At 47.6% G+C, this 19,961-nt stretch overlaps 2 protein-coding genes across 3 annotated transcripts in view; both read right to left on the bottom strand.

The window, feature by feature from the left end:
* KDM3B (lysine demethylase 3B) overlaps positions 1-1,352 on the bottom strand; it is a 56,977-nt gene extending 55,625 nt beyond the window's left edge. The window contains exon 1 of the mRNA XM_065690858.1: positions 1,055-1,352. Within this exon, the coding sequence (XP_065546930.1) occupies positions 1,055-1,243 (189 nt within the window). The 5' untranslated portion in view covers positions 1,244-1,352. The remainder of the gene's footprint in view (positions 1-1,054) is intronic.
* Positions 1,353-2,416: 1,064 nt separating this feature from the next.
* On the bottom strand, positions 2,417-13,552 carry LOC136020133 (C-terminal-binding protein 2). 2 transcript variants are annotated; one of them, XM_065690860.1, is made up of 9 exons: positions 13,193-13,552; positions 12,401-12,555; positions 12,166-12,310; positions 9,633-9,839; positions 8,787-9,001; positions 7,841-7,971; positions 7,567-7,694; positions 6,916-7,036; positions 2,417-5,872 (listed from the first exon to the last, which is right to left on the bottom strand). In XM_065690860.1, the coding sequence occupies exons 1-9, from the start codon at positions 13,239-13,241 to the stop codon at positions 5,701-5,703; spliced, it is 1,323 nt and encodes a 440-aa protein (XP_065546932.1). In that variant the 5' UTR covers positions 13,242-13,552; the 3' UTR covers positions 2,417-5,700. The 2 variants fall into 2 exon arrangements, with proteins under 2 accessions (XP_065546932.1, XP_065546935.1); XM_065690863.1 differs by lacking the exons at positions 12,166-12,310; positions 12,401-12,555.
* Between the last annotated feature and the right edge of the window lie 6,409 nt (positions 13,553-19,961).

Here is a 19,961-nt window from a genome sequence, read left to right as displayed (position 1 = left end):
CAGGGCACCTGGCTTCGCCAAACTAAATCCAGCACACCCCTTCCCACTGATGGCACAGTTGAAGTACTATGACAAGGCCAAAGAAATCAGCATCACTGCAGGAAGTCAAGGCAACTTCTCAAAATTGCAACTCTGCAAAGAAACCCAAAGAACTTACAGTAGTAACAACAAATGTTTAATAAAGGTCATCAAAAAGAGAGCTAAGAAGACTCTTCACAAACAGAACCTCATGCCTTTGCCCTGTGGGTCTATTTAACAACCACAGTTCTCAGCAGCGTACCACCAGGTCTCTGAAGCATACCATCGCTGACAGCAAATACCTGCAGAATTAGCATACACAAAGAGATATATAGCATAGGTATCTTTTAAGAGCTCTTTTTAAGATCTCCACACAAGCATCTCACTGAGCTATACTTGTGCTGTTATCTTGTCCTGAACTCAGGACAACTAGAAGCAAACCAAGTAAATGCTAAAGACTGCTTAAACACATTATATGAAGCACGAATTCCTACAGCTGAAAACAAAATCTGAGACAGAATGAAACTGATGATCCCCACGCAAAAATACACCTTCAAACAAGAGCATCAGTTGGGTTGCTCAGTATCTTACCGGGGAAAAATAAACAAACTCCAACGCTCAGAAGTTACATACAGATGGATCAGCACCAAAAAGCATAAACCTCCCAGGCGCGAGTTTCACACGTCGGTTGCCTTCAGCCACCGCACCCGAGGCCACTGGGTCCGCTCCACCCCGAGCAGACCCGTGTCCCGGCAGCTCCAGGACCGATCTGCCACCGTGCCCGCCACCCCTCAGCCCGGAGCGCGTCCCGGCAGGCCCAGCAGGGAGCCCGCGGCGATGGCCGGGAGCCAGCACAGCGCTGCCACGACCCGCACACGAGAGGCGGCGACCCGCGGCCCCGGAGCCTCGCCCGCAGCCCTGCACGGCGGCGGGAGGCCGCGGCCCACGCGGGCGGCCCGACCCGCAGCGCCCCGCCTGCGGCTGCCCGTCGTCCCAGTCCCAGCACCGCCCCCCCCGTCCACCGCCGGGGCCTCACCGCCAGGTCCTGGGGCACGGCTCCGCTCATGGCCCGCACTGTGCCGCTCCGCCAGGCCCGGGAGGGCAGCGCAGGCCCAGGCCCAGGCCCCGGCCCCGGCTCCGGCCCCACCGCCTCGCCCTCGCCGGGCCCCGCAGCCAGCAGCAGCAGGAGCCGCTTCCCCACGGGGGAGGCCGCCGCGTCCGCCATCCCCGACGGGCAGGAGCCTCCTCCACCGCTGGCCCAAGCCCACCGATCGCCGCCGCCGCACCGAGGGACCGAGCAAGCGCCTGCCCTGCACTGGGCCTCCGAGCGCCGCCCGCCCCGTTCCCGGCATGCACCGCGCAGCAGCGCCCCCCTTCCCCTCCTCTGCCCCACAATGCCCCGCGCCACCCCTCCCGGGGCGCTCCGAAGGCGGTGCGGCCTGCAGCGGGCGGCGGTGGTGCAAGGGAGCCGCCAGAGCCGCGCAGCTGAGGGACCCTGGCGGGACGGGCCGCGAGGAGCCGTGGCAGGCGCAGGGCCGCTCGTAACGGCGAGTTCAGGCTCCGAAACTACCTCAGGAATTACGCAGTTACGGAGGTGAACGCAGACAAAACCCCGCTCGGCAGCTCCAGGTGCAGGATCCAGGAGGAGGTGCTGCTGGCCCGCAGTAACAGCAGTGCCTCACAGGTCCGGGGCTTCGCTTGTCGGCGAGGCGAAGTATTTAGGAGGCGATTAAGATACAAAATTGGTTTGCTAACGGTACGCGGCTGTCGTGATGAGCTGATGCATTTGAACAGTTCTCATGTAGAATAGCACAGTGCCCTAAACCCAGCCCTTTTTGGCGTACTTGGGCAACCACAGAATCCTTCAGGATCCAACACTTAGAGAAATGACACACAACTTCACATCAATCTACTTGCACTGTGAAGACCCAGTAGCACTGACAGATACTGGAATCGGGAGCAGATGCTATCTTCCATACCAGAACAAGGAGATTCTTGTGGAAATAAAGTTTTCTTGCACACATTATACTTCCTTGCTCTGGGAGTGCCACACGTGACACTGAATTAACAGCAGCAAAGGCAAGTTGCTTCTTTCACTTTCATTTATTCAAAGAGATTGTACCAGGCCGTTTTAAGTAGATGACAACATTTTACCTTTGTTAATTCCTGGTTAGGGGGATGCAATTCACTGGGAAATGGGCAAGGTAGCACCAAATACCAGTTTGTACAATGCACCTGTCCTCAGTGCATTTCATTATTTCATCCCATCATCTGTACTCTTTACAGTGTGATTTTAGTCCTGACGTGTCACACAGATAAGATACTAAGACTTGCATCAAGGGCAGCTCAAAAGACTTTTCTGTAGGTAAGGCCACCCCTTCCATAGAAAGCAGTCATGTTCTTTAGAGAACTTTATTAAAATATATCCAAGAAGTAATCAAACATTTTCTAACGAGGCAGGAGAGAACTGAAGTGAGAAAAACAGCTGTACAGAGGACAGTGCTGGAAGGTTTAAGTTTACATGCTTTATTTCAATGTTTCACAGTTTAGTCATTGTCTACAAAAATATATTTCTGAAACTCTGAATCCTCTATAAAAAAGCTGGTCAGCAGCAGTGACCTTGACAAAACAGAAAGTACCTTAGGACAGTGTGAGCACCTCCTGTAAGCGGATTAGTGCAGCTAGGACACTCCTGCCTCACCCTGGCAGACTTCTGTTCTTTGGGATTAAAGCTCTGCACTAGTTCTGAAGGAAGGCATTAAAACAAACAAAATAAGCATCAATCCTTCCACTTCTGTAACCTGCAACAGCTTGGGAAGGGAGCTACAAGTCCGAGTGTCACACATGAGAGAGTGGACAATGGGCTGGGCACTCGGGGGATGGAGAAGACCACAGAGTACTTAAGTACTGGAAATTCTTTTTTTTTTGTGTGTGTGTGTGTGTGTGTGTGCCATCTGTTCAGAATAGCCTTTGTCTGGTAATAACAGATTCAATCTATAGGAGAGGGACAAATGCTATATAAGCAAAGTAATCCTATACACACAAAGAGAGCCCTTGTCCTTTGAGGTCATGATAAGGGTTCTGTTTGTTTTTACCTCAGTATTTTCTGCTGCAACTTTAATCAGGGGGAAAATTGCCTTCATATACAAGCACAAGCCTACAGTGTTGGCTAGAACAGAGCCACTATCCAATGCTGTCACCTTCAATTCCTTAATACCCATAGCTGGAAATATTTCTTATTACATCAATCAATTCCCACTAGGGGATTACTAGTCACCAGTATGTCTAGGCACCAAAAGTAAGAACTGAGAAACTGAGGTGTCCCCCAGATGAGATCTTTCCACTCTTCCTCTGCTCAGTTGATTGGTCTATAGAGATATTTGCAGTTAAGAAGAGAAAAAAGGAAACAAATTGCTGCCTCTTAAAAAAAAAATAAATCTATCTTGCATTGTGCTCTAGAAGAGACACGGTCAATGTAATCCAATTCTCCGTAGTCACAAAGCTTGTAACTAGAAGCCCCTTACCACAGAATAATCTCAGACCTGAACCTCTAAGCAGGGCAGGAATTTTCAGCAGCAATTAATGAAAATGTAGTTACTGACATTGTGGTAATACACAGAGGATGAACTCTCAGGCCCTGAAAACTAGTCCCCGTCTGCCTGTCAGAAGAACAGCTTTCTGAGCTAGTAGCTTGTAAAACTTAGATTTCCTAGAGGTTAGAGAACTCAAGAAGGTGCTGCTGGTTATTTTCCACCAGTCCCAGTCTCATCTGCTAAACCTGAGCTGCCAAGGAGGTATATGAATTTTAAGTAGAATCAGCATCATCCATGAAAACACAGAAGTGAAGAACCTTCACCAAGACAAACACCTTATCAAAAAAGACACTCAGCACTAGAGAACTAATATTATCTCACTAATGCTAAACAGTTAAAGTGTAAAATCTGTAAGAAAACACCTGAAGTTTACTTCTTCATTTTCCTTCCTTGAATTGTGAGGTGTGAGGGGTTGGAGGGAAAAGGAATTAAGCACTTCACTGCATCAGTAGCAAGCCATTATATGAAGGCAGTTGGAGAAAAATTTAAAACCAGGAAAAAAAAAAATCAAACCCCTGAAAACTTAGTGACTGTGAAAGCTTCCTTCAGCTTCCCAAACAGCCCAACTAGAGGATCGTGTCCACACCTCAAGCTGTATTTCCAGTCTTTTCCCAGCTGCTCAGCTTCCAGTCACAGACACACAACAGGGAGGCAGACCAACACACACACAGGGGATGCCACATAGCACCGACTTCAGTAGGCCCACGCAACATGAACAAATCAATTGTGACTTATTACATGTTGCGCACGGAAAGGCTGTAGCTAAAGTGTAACAAGGTAAAATTAAAGGAAGATGTGGGATTAAGGATAATCTTCTCCTGTGGAACCCGTTTTGCTCCATCCCCCTCAAAGAAGTGATTCATACTCTATCATTTGGAAAATGGGAAAATTCTTGAGACCAACAATCCTGCCTTGGCTTCCAGTGACAAGCTAAGAGGGTTCCTTCTCCTTTAGTATCCCAAAGCTTACTCATTTAAAAAAGAAATAAAAAAAAAAAACCAACCAAAACACCACTGTCCTGTGCTGCCCACTGTTGGAGATGCAGTGTATGGTGGTAAAGCGAAAGCTGCCTTCTCCATCAGCACAGTAACCAGTGTTATGTTACTTTTAGTTGGTGTAGTTATGGAAAAAAAAAAAAAACCAACCCACAACCAATCTGCAGCACAAAGCTTAGAATTCTAACATAACAGATACCTTGATACCTTGTGGCTAACCACCACCATCAGACTGTGAGGTACCTGTGTGTGAGGAACAAGCAACTGCAGTTGCAAGTTACTGCTACCTGCTGTCTCCCAGGGCAAGTTTTTTCCACTTCTGGATTCTCTTGCCTTCTCTGAGTTAGAGAGACTCCAGGGTGAACTATTGTGAAGCCTCACAAACACAGTGGTCACCACAACATATTTGATGACAGTTTAATCCCTTCCAAATTATTTACAGGGCTGGCTTTGAGATTGTTACTTTTAACCTCAGGCCTGGTACTGCATAGACTGAACTTTGTATGGTTAACAATGAGCAATGCCTGTTCTCACAGGAAACCTTAATTAAAACAAGCAAAGTAACACACACAGCTGAGCCTAGGCTGCATTCTACCAAGGGCATAATAAAGACAGTAGTCACAACTTCTCCAATTCACTAGTATTTTCCTAGTATTCCCCATGGCTACACTTGAGAGGTTCAACCAAATTAAATTTAAGCTACAAGTCACAACTGAAAGGTGTGCACTGAAGTCTGGTGTTGGGAACCTTGAGAGCCACTCCTGATCAGACAGCTCCACTTCAGTGTTTGACCCCATAAAGACAGTTCCTTGTCACAGACAACCGGGGTAGATATATGGGAAAATTAATTTGTTAAACTAAGTGTTTCCAAGAGGAGGCAAGGTCACTGCTGCCCTGCCCCAGGGAAGGGGAAAGACTGAGGGATTAAAACTAAAGGGTTAAAAAATAAAGGCAAGAGCTAAAGTTTGCCAGTAATGAAATGCATTCTCCCGTCCTGCATGAACAGGAAACAGTCTCTGTAGGGTGTTAAAGAAGGTCCTAGGAAGAGATGCCTTCCTACTTTTATCTGCTGTCAGATGAAAGGAAAGATGCTGCTATTGGTCAGCAGGAATCTCTCTGTCTGCATCCAGTTTGCTTGTCTCTCCTGGGGAAGGGGTACGCGGTGCAGGGTGGGAAACAGGAGGGATCCCGTGAGCTACAATCCCTTCCACTACTGGCGGTTCTGGCAGCGCAGGGGTGGCTACTCCCACTACTCCTGGAGGAAACCTAAAACCAACAGAACAGAAATTACAAGCTTGTCCACCAGTTATTTAAGGGGCAAGGAACTATGCCCTCAGGCACCTGCTGGATACAAACCCATCTTTCTAACAGAAATGTTCTGTGACAGAACACAGGAGAAGCCTCCAGAGCTGAAGAGTAGCAGTTATATCCTAATGACACCAGTTCGCAGATGGGTCATGTATTCAGCATTTAAGAACTGGTACAAAGTTTATCTCCAGTGGAAAACAGTGTAAGGCGTTGTGTGAGGGTACTGTAAAAGGCTAGAAATTCCCTCTCCATCAGCAGGAGCACAAGCTGCCAATTATCCTTCACTGGACTCCAAGATAGAAAAAGTAAGGTACCGAACTAATAAAAACAGCTACAAGTGAGATGAGAAATAGGTCAGCAATAGTCATTAATTGCTAATGAACTATTCTTCCATTACTTCTCATTCTCCCTCCCTATGGTTTCTCCAGAAATATATCTGAACCTCTGTATGTCTCAGAGAAGCGAAGAGAATGTATGTCTTACTTTGCAGATGGAAGAAAAATAGAAGGGAAGCAACCTGCCCAGAATCACTTGGCAGGTCTTTAAGACAAACTGAAATACACTCTTATTTAGGCCACTGCCCAAATCCACCAGACAATGCCTCTTTAATACTCCATATACTGAGCTAGAATTGAGAAGTGTGCTTTGTTTATACAACTCTAATGATACACACAACTTCTAAACTTCAAGATCCAGACCTCTTTTTCTGGTACCAAGCAGGCTTTCTTATATAAGGAGATCTCTTGGGCAGGTCTTGCAAGGATTTGGAAAAATGAACCGGTATGCAGCTGGAACTACATATGACCAAGTAAATGTTAGATCCTAGTACAGCTTCAGAAGTGCTGCTGTAAAGTTTCTGGAAAGAGTTCACATACAGAGCATACAGAAACAGCATGCAGCTACAAGTTTGGGTTCTCAAACCCAAAGAGGGATGCTGGCCTATTTCAGTAGGAAGATAGGCTTGAAAGCAGTAAGTTGTACAACCTAAATACATGTCTCACCTGTAAGCTGCAGCTCCATTGAGTTCTGGGTGGACAGTTGCAGGATCAATACTGGACCACTGAGCTGCTAGCAGCAAGTACTCCTTATTAACACAGTTCCTCAAAGCATCAGGTATGTGACCTGAAAGAGTACCAAGAATTACAAAAAAAACCACGACCCAAGTAGAAAGGGCTCATCCCCTGAAGCATTTAGAAAGGAAAGTAAAAAGGAAATGCACATGATTTTTTCCATCTATCTCCACAGGGTAACACTGGGCAGAAGAGACTCTTCTGAACAGCTAGTCTCTGGAGAATACAAGAAATTGATCCTTCCTTCCCACTTCTGTGATCTTATAGAAGAAATTATTTGCCACAAACTGCAATTGCCAAGCCTCACCTTCCCCAAGACAGAGTATGTACTGCTCCAGAAAAATGGTGTACAGTATAACAGTCAAAGGCATTATTGCAAAGGATGTACTAGGTACAAGGTTTTCCCAGGGAGGGAAAATGCCACTCCAGCATTAGTTACAAGATAATTACCAACTTGCACTCCAGTTTTAGATACCAGTTGCTGAGCCTAAGTTTTCAGAACAAGGAGCATAAGCCTTGCAGTGAACTAGCAAAAGAACACTCTGCAGTAGCAGCTGCAGAGCACACAGTCTTCCTCATTACCTGTAATAGCTCTGCGGATCTCTTTAGCTGCATCTTCTCTGGATTCAATGGACGCCTGCTCACTGTACCAGGCAGTGTGAGGGGTGCAGATCACATTAGGCGCATCTTTTAAGGGACCCTGAGCAAAGCTGTGCAGGGGAGGGGAGGAGGGAAACAAAAACCAGATAACCCATCTGTCCTCTTGGGTATCACCATAACTTCAATATCAAAAAGTAAGAGTCATCCAGTATAGGTGAGTCACATGCTAGCAGTAGGCATGCAGGTGCAACATTACCTGAAAGGCTCAGACTCGTGTACATCCAATGCTGTTCCTCTGATTCTCCCCTCTTTCAAGGCTTGTGCTAAGGCTTTCTCATCTACCAGCCCTCCCCGGGCTGTGTTCACTAAGAAGCAGCCCTGGCGCATCTGGAAGAACAAAAATATTAAGTGGTTTGAGAATGAGACTTTTCATGGAAGCTAAGTGAATCTTTGAAGTCTACTGGAAATGAACAGGAGCCTGCAGTGATTAGATGAGACCTGAACAAACTAGGGGTGCTCTCACTGCAAAGCTAACCACAAGGGAAATGCCTGCAAGCAATGCTTGAGAAATTTGCTTTAAAAATGTACAAACAAAATCACAAGACAAGGGCAAAAGTGGAATTCTCAAATTCTGCACTCCATATTCATCCTACTAAATTAAAAAAGAAAGAGGACATGAATCAAGTATCCAGCTTGTCATGGTTTAAGCCCAGCGGGTAACTGAGAACCATACAAAACTGGACTACAGCTCCAGATGTCTCACATGAAAGCACTGATAAGCATTCATAGACTAGTGGAGCAGAGCCCGAGACTGATTTTGCAGTGGGCTTGGGCAGAGAGGCTTTGGCAGAGCCGTGTAAAGAAACTTACACAGTCCCAGCCGCAGCACATCTGGCTCTAACAGCCAGAGTCAATTATGCAATTTAAAGGTAACTTGAAATTACTGAATCACCTAAAGCATTTTTTATAAGTGAAATTACTTGGCAAGAAGAGCTAATCCTATTCTTTTCCTAACATGAAATTCTATACAGCACAAAGCACAGGCACCCGGATCCACACACTCCCAGCCTCCAAAGGCAGCAGCAGGAGGCACATGACAGAGGCAGCAGGATTCACACGCTCTCAGCCTCTGTGAAAGCAGCAGTTTCTGTTTGCATTCATTTCCACAGTGTTCTGTGGGGGAAATCAAGCTCCTGCTGCACCTGTTTAATAGTGAAGTCATTGATGAGGTGATGGTTATGTTCATTCAGGCTGCAGTGCAATGTGATGCAATCGCTGTGCATTAGTAGATCCTGCAGGGTTCCTACTCGTTGTAAACCCAAGGATCGCTCCACTCCATCCGGCAGATAGGGATCATAGAAAATCACGTTGAAGCCAAAGGACTTGGCTCGCAGAGCCACTGCCTGTCCAACTCGGCCTTCACAAAAGAAAACCCACAATCATCAAGGAAAGGTAAAACAAACTTTATAGACAAGATACTGGGGTAGACTGGCAGCCTACACTGGACTTTACTGCCAAGGTACTTGGACTTTAGGGTCCAAGGTAACGCAGCCCTGGAAACCCCTAAGATTGCCACGGGGATCCAGAGGAGGTTATTTAGTGCTGATCCCATATGGCTAATTCTAGTCCTTCCCCATGCAATATAGCCAGAGCTTAGCCTAGAAGGAGCTCTGTTTTTCCAGATAAATCTGGACCCTTAGCCAGAAGCAATAATAATCTGATTACAAGAACCTGGGGAAAGAACTGGTAGCTTTCAGGTGGCTTTGTCACAGAGCCTAGCACACAGGGAAACAGTCACTGAGAAGAACTGTCTAAGTATTCCAATTCTTCTAACCATTTGAAAATAAAAAAGAAATCCCCAATCCCATGGCATATACCCAACTCCTGAAGATATCCAGCACCACAGAGCAGGGCACTGGTATTCCTTACAAGTCAGTGTGTTTCGCAACAAACAGCTGTAACATTGTCACTTGTTTTCAGCCTGTGACTCTCACATTCCCAGAAACTTTCACAGTTCACTTTTCAGTCTAACAATTCCCATCACTTACCTAGTCCAATGATGCCCAAAGTCTCCCCACGGATACGCACAGCGCCACCAGCCACCTCTCGAATCTGTTCTACACTTGAGGCTCGATTCCCTTCCCTCATAGCCTGATGTAGCCAAGTAACACGGCGATAGAGGTTCAAGATGTGGCAGAGGGTAGAGTCAGCAGTCTCCTCTACTGAGGAGGAAGGGATGTTGCAAACTGCAATGCCTACAAAGCCATAGAGGTCATATAAGATTTTCAGCATCACAATGCTAAACTAACATAGAGCTCTTCAGGCATAAGTGCTGAAAGATAATTCAGTGCTCCAGAACCACTGCCAAGAAACAGGATTCATCTGAGAAGTTCATTCACAGAACACAGAAATGACCAACAGTGTTTTAACCCCAAGGAAATACCATTCCTTGCTTATAAATGACCATTTGATTGACACACTCACCAGAAAAAGAAAAAAAAACCAAAACAAAACAGACTGAAATAAGAAAACTGGCTCACACCAGTGATGCAAGAAACTGACTTTTATAAGATCTGCATCCATAAAGATGCACTCATTCCAGAGAGAGTCCTGACAGATTAACTGGCAGACTGAAGAAGAATTAAGACAGATGGTTGAGCTCTTTCGTGCCTCGCAGTCCAGATGCTCACTGCAAGCATCAGCTTCCCCAGGAGCAACAATAAGTAACTAATTCATTAAACATAGAGAAAAGCCACAGGAGTCTCTCTAAATCCATTTGAAGTTATACTTAAAAATGGCAACACATAACACTCCCACTCTAGAATAATATACAACCACAAGGGGCCATAAAACCCATGGCTAGAACTATCAGGTAAATTACTAATGCAAACTGAGTTAAAGTCCTGGTAGCACAAAATACTGTCAGAAAAGGGAAAGATGGAATACTGTAGCAAAATCTGGTCTTTCCTTGTTGTGGCTGTCCTTCAGTCAACAATCCAGCTAAGAAATAAAAATAATTAGATTAAAAATGGTCTCTTCCCAAATGCAACCATTGCCACTTGCCAAACCAAGAAAACTCTCCCCCTCAAAAGTCTACCACCTATCCTAAAACTAGGCACAACATCTAGGAAATGGCTGAAGGCACATAAAAATCAGCATCGCATCACTCTTTTGTAAGCCCATTACAGAGGAGACATTTGAGTAAACTCAGACTATGTTCTCCCAAGAGAACTAGGGAAATCTCTATGAAATCCTTTGCAGTTGTGCTGTAATACCACATAGACTACTCAGAGACATGAGGAGGGAAGACAGGAAAACCTAACTTCTTTTAATCTCACTGGTTACCACCTCAGTCAATTTCAGACAAGCCACGTGCATTCATCTCTTACACAACTAGACACCAATTTGTGTTTACATGCAATATTATGCCTAAACGTAAGAAATGCAAGCACATACAATAGCCCTTTGGTCTGATTCGAAGACTCAGAACACATAAGGAACAGTATCTTACCTCAGGATGAATTAAAGGACCTGGGTAACTATGAAAATAACCGTTAGCTGTCCATGATAAAGGAAATCTGGCCATGCCTGAGGGTCATCACAGTACCTCTCCAAAGCAAAACTGGCAAGCAGCAGTCTTGATGGTGAAAGAATTTTACCCATTCATTTCCCTTTGAGTTAATTAGTGTAGAGTTGGGGAAAGCTTTGAATCAAAGATATGGAAAGTGGAAAAGCCCAAGAGTAGATAAGTTTCCAACCTCAGCCCAAAAACGTAATGACTGGATGAGAACCAGACACCTTGCCAGGAACTCTTGAGCTTTCAAGTTGAATCATTCAGACCAGAAGACCCAATTCAAGCACTAGACAAATAAGTACTCCTCTTTTACTTGCAGTTCAGCTGCTCTTACAGATCCCGAATTTGTAACACCTATATCAATTTTACATGCATTTGATTTAAGCTTAATCTAATCTGCATTACATTAAGAAAGACTTCAAATCACTTATACAAACCCAAAATAAGAAGGAACAGGGTACTTAGATGACCTTCATCACCTGGGGGACTACAAGGTCTGAAAGTCTCACTGTCTAGCAGCTTTGGTCACTTGATCCAGACTCTTCACATACATAGGGCTCTAAAGGAATCAGTAATAGTGTTGAATCAGAAGCTACATGCATGTAAAAAAGTAACAGGAAAACTCACTTATCGAGTATTTACAGTGAGTTTATCCTGTACCACTATTTGCAGGGTGCTTTTGGACGTCAGTTTGCTGAATTCTCACAAACAACCTAAAGCTGCCTCACCAAAAGATACCCAGACACCATACTCAGGTTTCTGAATCCCAAACAACAGGAGAGACACTGACACCTATAGCAGAGCAATCTGAGCTAAGAATCTTTCTTTCAAGCCACCTACCAACTCCAATATCGTCAGCTTCCTAAAAATGCCCGATATTAAGCAGCTTCAAAACTTTTTACATAGAAGATCTAAATTGCACTCAGCTATAAAACAGAAAAACATGTGCAGTGTTCCAGTGCCCATTCAGTTCTGATCACAACAGAGCTCTAATGGTGTCATCATACCCAATTCTGCAGCAGATTTGATGTCAACATTGTCATAGCCACTGCCAATGCGCACAATGACCCTGAGGGCTTTGAATTTCTCCAGATCCTGACGAGAAAGGGTAATGGTGTGATACATCAAAGCTCCTACTGCCTCATTCAGCACCTACAATAAAAACCAGGGCAAATCAGTCTGCTTCAATTAGCCCAAGAGGCAGAGCTCTATGTCTGAATGCTCGCACATTTTTGTGCCCACCTTTTCATGGATTTCCTGAGTTGACTGAGCATCACAAAATGCCACTGTAGCAACATCCTTCAAGATGGGCATCTCCACAGTGCAATCTCGTCCATCCAGGAGTGCAACCAGTGGCCGTGTTGGCATTGGGCCATTCACAATAGGAGGCCGTATGCCTATTAAAAAAGTCAGCAGGAGTGGTTACAGGAAAGACAAGAATTCTGAGTCTCGTTTGCTAGTCCGGCAAGACATTCATTAGCTCTGTTCGAGTTCTGTAGTACTTTAGAACGGATTAGTCAATGCAAAAGAAAGAAACAGTAAACAAAAGGGGAAATTACGCTAGAGAAAAAACAAACAAACAAACAAACACAAACAACCCCAAACCTCTGCCACCACTATAAAAAGAAAGATACGCCACGTTTTATCAATCGTGAGGCAATCGAAGTGGTCTGCTCAGAAACACGCCTGCCTACCCTAGCCTCTCAAAAGTAGTCTCAAAGCCGCTTCAGGCCTACTGCCCGTTCACTAGCCCCTTCCCCCGCAGCGTGCCAAGACAGAGTCTGTTTCCTGCTTACCAGCGCACAAACACCCCTACGCTCCCGGGCCCCGGCAGCCTCCCCCTCTAGAAGCCGCGGCATTCCCCGCCGCAGGCAGCGCGCTGCGGAAGCGCCGGGTGGAAGCGGGCCCGCAGGCGGCAGGACCGGGCCGGCGCCCCCGCCGCACAAGGGCGCTCTGCCCTGGCTGGCGCCGCTCCCCGGGCCGGGCGCGGCCCCACGCGGCGCGCCGCAGCCGGAGGCCGCCGCCCCGCCTCACCTTCACAGATCCTGTCCAGCCGCTGCCGCTTCACTTTGTGCCGGTCCATGGGCCGCGCCCCCGCTCAGCGCCGCGGAGCCACGCTCCGCCACCCGCCTCCGCCGGCTCCCGCCACCAGCGCGGACGCACCTACCCCGGCTCCCGGGAGGAAGCGGAAGAGCCGCCGCAGGTTGGGGCGCCGCTCGCTTCCGCTTCCGCTTCCGCTTCCGGTCCGCGGCGGCAGCCGGCCCCGCGGGCTGTTTCGGCGGGGGGCGCGCAGCCGCGCCCTCATCCGCCTCGGTCACGGCCGGCGCCGGGCCGCGAAGAAACCGGGAGCTGCGCTGGGCTCAGCGCCCGCCGCGCCGCTCCCCCTGTCCCGGCGCCGGGCGGGACCTGCGCGGAGCCTGCGGCACCGCCCGCGGGGAGGGGCTGCGCGGCCCGGGCCGCCCCGCGCTCCGGGCCGCTGGGGCCCATCCCGCCGGCGCGGCGCCCGGGCAGTCCGACCGAGGCCTTCGGGGTGCGCGGGTGCGGGGCCCAGAGGGAGCCCTGGCTGCCAGGGAAACTGACCACGGTGGTCCGGGACCCCGAGGATGCTGACAGAACGCCGGAACGCGTACGAGACCGGCAGAAAGTAACGGCTCCTTGTGGCTCCCTTCAGGACGGGGCTGCAGCAGGGACCCCACTGTCAGGTGCCAGATACGTGGCACCTTGCGCGCTTTGTGTTGGGGGCATCTTTTTCTCTGCCTGTTTTGTGCTTTTAGAGACAAGAAGCGTATAAAAAGGTGACAAACATGGACTTGTATTGCCCCAGAGAATTCATTATTTAGCAGCTCGTGGTACCTGTGTGTGTAATAGCCCTTAGCAGGACCTTCTAGAAATGTTTTCCATCTGTTGGGTTTTTGGGGTTTTTTTACTTTTCAAATCTATGTAAATTCACAGCATTCATACTGCCTCGTTACAGGCTTCTCAAGCTTCATTGTATTTCAAGTGTTCTGAACCTGACACCTGTTTTCTTTTGGTGCCTGCAGTGTTGTGTTGAGTGACTCTGTACAGTTTTCCATTCCGTGCTCTCCAAGGAACTCAGGGGTTTATAGACCTCTGCCAGATCCTCTTCAGTCAGCCTTGACTGAAGAATTTCAGTGTATTCAGCTCTTTCATTTCATACTTTGATCAGCCTTCCTGCTGTTCTCTGTATCTCTTCAATCTCTGTCGTATTCTTTCAGATAGAGGGCTTAAAAGGACTTTATACAATTGCATAATGCTTTCCTCTGTTGTTTAGTCTTCATATTTTATTAAATTTTAGTTTTAGATCTGTGAAACTCCCAAGACCTTCCTCCCACATAATCTGCGCAGAGCTGGTATTTTTTCACGTAAAGCTGGGGTTATTTTCTCCCCCTGGGAGCTGATCTAGCTAAAGATACTCGTGGACTGCCTGACTCCTAATTTGTTCAACCAGTAGATTTGTACTTCTGTCTACCACCTGAAGGTGCCTGCATGGATAAACAGTAGCTATGTCCACACTGAGAACAACAACATACTGTCTCCTTGGATAAACTATCTACTTTTGTCTGCCCAGCATCTTCCAATAGTAAGCACTCAACACTGTGTGTTTTCCCTCCAGTTACCAGGAACTTCGTGAACTCAGAGCTATTGTCCAATGCACTATTGGGACTTCAAAGTAGTGCTGCTGAAATTGAGCACCAAGAGCAAGTCATGGACTATGGAGTGATGGAAGCAGGACCAGGTCACTCGCCTCATAAAACTGTGAGCACCAAAGCAGTATCTCGAACAGAAGCTGCTTGGAAGAGTCGTGTCTTCCAGATCAAAGTTCAGCTCCCTGAAGCTGAACAGCTAGGCTGTGATGGTGAAAGAGGGAGAAAAGGAACCTGCCTTGTCCTGCTGAGGCTTCTGTCTGTTCAAAAAGAGGTCTGTTTAAAAAATCTTGACGCTGCCTCTGTGAGACACTGGCTGAGCATAAAGCCACAAATAAGAGTACCACAGCTGCTTAGGGTAAGAGCCATCTTTGTTCACTAAAGAGTAAGCCAGCTCTTAGGCTGTCTTGCATAAAGACTGCAAGGCAGTATATGTCATTAGTAGTATGATGTTCTGACCCCTGCTACTTCAGACAGGAGTCTCCATTTTTCTCTTCAGTATCACACATTGTGAATGTTCTTAGTTGCCACTTCTGACTGGTAAAATAGTTAGAGCAGACCAGAGTGTTTGAGCACTGGCCCTTCCCTGTTTTAATTCAGTGGTAAGAAAGTGAAGCATGCAGGTACTAGTGTATACCTAAAATGACGATTTCTCAGCTCATCACCAGGGATCAGGTATCCCAACAAATAAGCCTCCAGGAAATTAAGTCTTCCATATGCTTCCATAAAGATTAACAGTGAGAACTGGAGATAGTAACTTCTCTATTGCATGGCTGTTAAGTCCTTATTGACATGTCAGCCCCAGTCTTCCCAAGCTGCAGCTCTGAAACTAGTTACAATCTTTTCTTGAGTAGTAGCTCAATGTAATTGTATTGCTGGTATCTCTATATAGACTCTAGGTGGGGATGGCAAGGCTGAAGATCTGATAGGTTTACATGGATTTATATAGCACCAGCTAGCAGGCAAGGGGAGCTTTCTATAAGGGAAGGTTACTCAGCTTCTCCCTTTGGGATGTTTTTAAGGCCTCCTATGGAGCAGCTGAGGATGGCTGTTTTCAGAGAGAGACCAGGGCTAGGATGAACTCTTATTCTGCTGCTTTTCTGCCACTCCAATGCTTTGCCATGGTTTCTGAGGTCTCATGTAATAAGCAAATTATCAAGGAAAGAAATAGTGATGCTAACAGAGTTAGTCACCATGCACAATGAGCTTGTATGTTCTGCTTTACGTTCGAGTTAACAACAGAGATCCTGGCAGTTATAAAAGGCATGAAATGGGGGTGATGATAGTAGAGTAAAACAAGAAGGTCTTGCTTTTCTCTTAGAATTCTGTTAGGTGCTAGAGTAAAATGAGTTGCACTCTACCAGCCACACATGCTTTAGCTTTCTCCCGCCCTGTGAAATATGCCTGAAGGCTGTGATTCTCAGAAGATGGCTCCATGCGAATTTATCAGCTCTTATCTAACAAAGCCCACCTGAGGCCGAAAAAGCCTTATGATCATGCTCGCTAGGAAAAGCCCCTCACCTTTCCTACGCGTCCCGTGGAGGTGATCGAAGCACGCACAGGGCTGCCCCAGCGGCGTCTGCTGGACGCTGGCTGAGGTACGTCCGGCTGGGAGTGCGCCGGGGGCTTGGCACGGCCCGAGGGCGGGGCCCGCCAGGTGGCGCTCCTGCAGCGCCTCTGCATCGCTCGTGCACCCTGGCGGCGCTCCTCACCCGTGCTTGCGGCGTTCCGGCAGCGCTCCCGCAGCGCTCCTGCACATCTGTCAGCGCTCCTGCACATCTGCCAGCGCCCCGGCAGCGCTCCCGCAGCGCTCCTGCACATCTGTCAGCGCTCCTGCACATCTGTCAGCGCCCCGGCAGCGCTCCTGCAGCGCTCCTGCACACTGCCAGCGCTCCTGCACATCTGTCAGCGCCCCGGCAGCGCTCCTGCACACTGCCAGCGCTCCTGCACATCTGTCAGCGCCCCGGCAGCGCTCCTGCACACTGCCAGCGCCCCTGCAGCGATCCTGCAGCGCTCCTGCACACTGCCAGAGCTCCTGCACATCTGTCAGCGCCCCGGCAGCGCTCCTGCAGCGCTCCTGCACACTGCCAGCGCTCCTGCACATCTGTCAGCGCCCCGGCAGCGCTCCTGCAGCGCTCCTGCACACTGCCAGCGCCTCTGCAGCGCTCTGGCAGCTCTCCTGCACATTGCCAGCGTCCCTGCAGCGCTCCTGCACACTGCCAGCGCTCCTGCGGCGTTCCTGCAGCACTCCTGCACACTCCCATGGTGTCAGACTCTGGTGTGGTAGCCCCTGTGCATGTGTCTGCATCAAGAAGAGATGATGTTCTGTCTTGCTCCCAGCTATTCTGCCTCCCCAACCATGACCAGCTGAGCAGGGCCCTGGGGCCAAGCTACAACATCTTCTGTTTTGTTACAAATGATCTAGATCACTGGAGTAAAAGAGGTATATAAGCAAACTCGTGATGGTGCCTCAGCTATTGGCAGCATCCCTTCAGCATGAGTTAGTTAAACAATAAACCCCTCACCACAACAGTTTCTATAACCTACTACTAAAAAAAATTGGGCAGCTTTACCCACTTGCACCATGCACCGAGAGGCAAGCCCTACACTCCACCCATTAACCAACAGCCTTTGTGCTCTGGAGCACATGGAGTCTCCCTTTGCGTTTACGCTGACTGACGTTCACCTCTGTATAAAACTCCCAGTTAACAGCTCTCCTGAGAGCAGCGAGGTGTGCTCCTGGACTGTCAACCGTATCTTGCTCGTTGCTCTTTGGGCAAGTACTGTGTTGGACATTTGAAAAAGAACAGGAGGGATAGGAGGGAAGAGAGCATTTTCCTGAGGACAGACAAAGAAATTGGAAATCTTGAAAACCTTGTTGCTAGGGGCAGAGCTGGTAGAGAAAGCCTTGTCTGTGTGGGCACAGCAGCTCTATGCTGTAGTCCAAAGTCCTGTGAAGTGGGAGTGGCTCGTACCTGGGTCTTTCCTGGTAGTCTCTAAAGTACCTAATGCTGCTGATAAGATGTAAAGTAAACAGCCCCTGTGCTGCTGCCCTCCATGTGTCCATCTCTTTTACAAGCAAAGAGGAGAAAATGTACAGGAGTGATTAAAATAAAAACCAACCGCAAGCAGCTGGAGCCTGCTGCCTCTCACTCTGCCCTCTGCAGCACTGAAAGGTAGTGAAGGTGGCAGCAGGATGGGACCTCTGATCTTTGATGCCTAATGTGCCTTGGAGTCCCATCTCATGGCTTGAATTAACGGAAAGCCAGTCCATCTCACAGTAGAACACAGCTGTACAGCTGCTACTGAATCAAGTGGAAATAATTCTGTAACTTGATTGCTCTCATACCTGTTTGAGTTCCTTGCCAGGAGCAGTAAAATCTTATTCTTGTTTCCACTAATTTTCTGTTTGTTACCATGTTCAATATAGCACCTGTCTGTGAACAGCTGCTACCTGAAGGCCTGGGCTGTTCTGCACTGCCCAATCAACTGGCCTGTGTGCTGATTTAGCTCGAGCTAAGGAGACAGCAAGTAGCTGCCCTGACAATATGCATCATGGATATACTAGGATGAAAACAATGGACTCATAGTGCATTGCTTGAATGTCTTTAAATCAACATCTAGTGTAATGCATTATTAACACTCCTTACTTTTTTTATGTTCCTGTCTCTGAAAAGATTTAGACTTAAGGTAGTAGAGCAGTGCTGCTCTAAGGGGCCCCTCCTCTCTTCCCTCGAAGAAGTATTTTGGCTTTCCTGTTACACATAATTTTTTTTCTAAGCTGCTCATGACTCAGGATGCTTCCGAATCTGTCATCCAAGCACATGCACGCTGATCATTGCTGCAACTAGCTGGCAAGAAGGGACTGTAAAGGAGGCTGTAATCCAAAACCTGTGTGCTAGGTGGTACTACTAACACCAGAGCAAGTCAGCTGGGGGGTTTTCTGCAAGCTTGGATACAGACACCAACACATCTCTGGATAACCTATTCTAGCTCTGCACCAACTTTTTAGCAAAAAAGTTTTTCATAGTATCCAGCCTGACCAACCCAACCTAGAAACTGTGGCCGTCAGTACACCTGCCATTGCCAACATGAGTTTGGGTTTGTCACCTTGCAACTCACCTTCAAGTATCTATAGGCTGGTAACAGACTGCCTCTGGAATTACCCTCTGCCAAGCAAACAAGCCCAGCTCTGTCAACCTCTTTGTTGGTCACATGCATGGTAACCCTCCACTTGGACCCTCTCTAGTCCTTCCACATCCCTCTTGAGTATCAGAGGTAGTGAACTGTGCACAGCAGTCCAGTGTGGCCACACTCCTGCAAAGTAGACAGGAATAATGTCCTTCAGTCTCCGGCTGTGTTCTTCCCAATACAGTGTGGTGTGTGGGTTGTCTTATTCAGGATTGGAGCATAGTGGTATCCATGCAGCTTCCAGGTCCTTTCAGTAAGGCTGCTCCTCAGCCACTCACTCCCCAGCCAGAACAGACACTCCACTCTCCTTCCCAAACTTCACAAGGTGCATGTTAAACCAGCCCTTTCATTTCTCAAAGTCCCTCTGTGTCCAGCATGTCAATTGCCCACCCTAAACTATTATCACTGTAAATTTACTAGTTCCTTTTTCCTGTAGGATGACGTACAGACAGTTATTCTCAGCAAAGATATAGTCTATCCATTAGGCTGTATGACTTTGTATGTATCCAGACAGACACCTAATTGTCTCTCATCTTCCTGCTGTGAACCACACTGAGGCTAAAATCCAAGAGCAGCTTTGAATGCTTTATTCATAGGAACAAAAGAATAAAACTATCTGAGCCAGAAGTGGCCAGATACCACAGGTAATGAAGCAGAAAACTATGGGTACTGCTGTGGATGTCAAATCCCTGAACCTTCTCTGGCAATGAGCAGCTAAAGCAGTTTAGGGCACTAGCACTCACACTAGGAAATGAAAGCGGTTTTTATTTGGTTTTCTATGAATATAGACATTAACTTCTGCTGGGCTGTTTGCATTAGGTTAATATTTCTGTAATGTACAGGTGTTAATATGAGCTGTGAGTGTCTGCTGTCTGTCTCTAGCCCTTTAAAGAGCAGAGTGTGGCGCTACAAATATTAGCCCAGCTAGAGAAGTGTTTGCACACCCT

This window comes from Lathamus discolor, chromosome 10 (assembly GCF_037157495.1).
Source record: "Lathamus discolor isolate bLatDis1 chromosome 10, bLatDis1.hap1, whole genome shotgun sequence".
Lineage (NCBI taxonomy): Eukaryota > Metazoa > Chordata > Aves > Psittaciformes > Psittacidae > Lathamus > Lathamus discolor.
The sequence above is the reverse complement of the archived record's forward strand: the minus strand, read 5'-3'. Positions and strand labels throughout refer to the sequence as shown.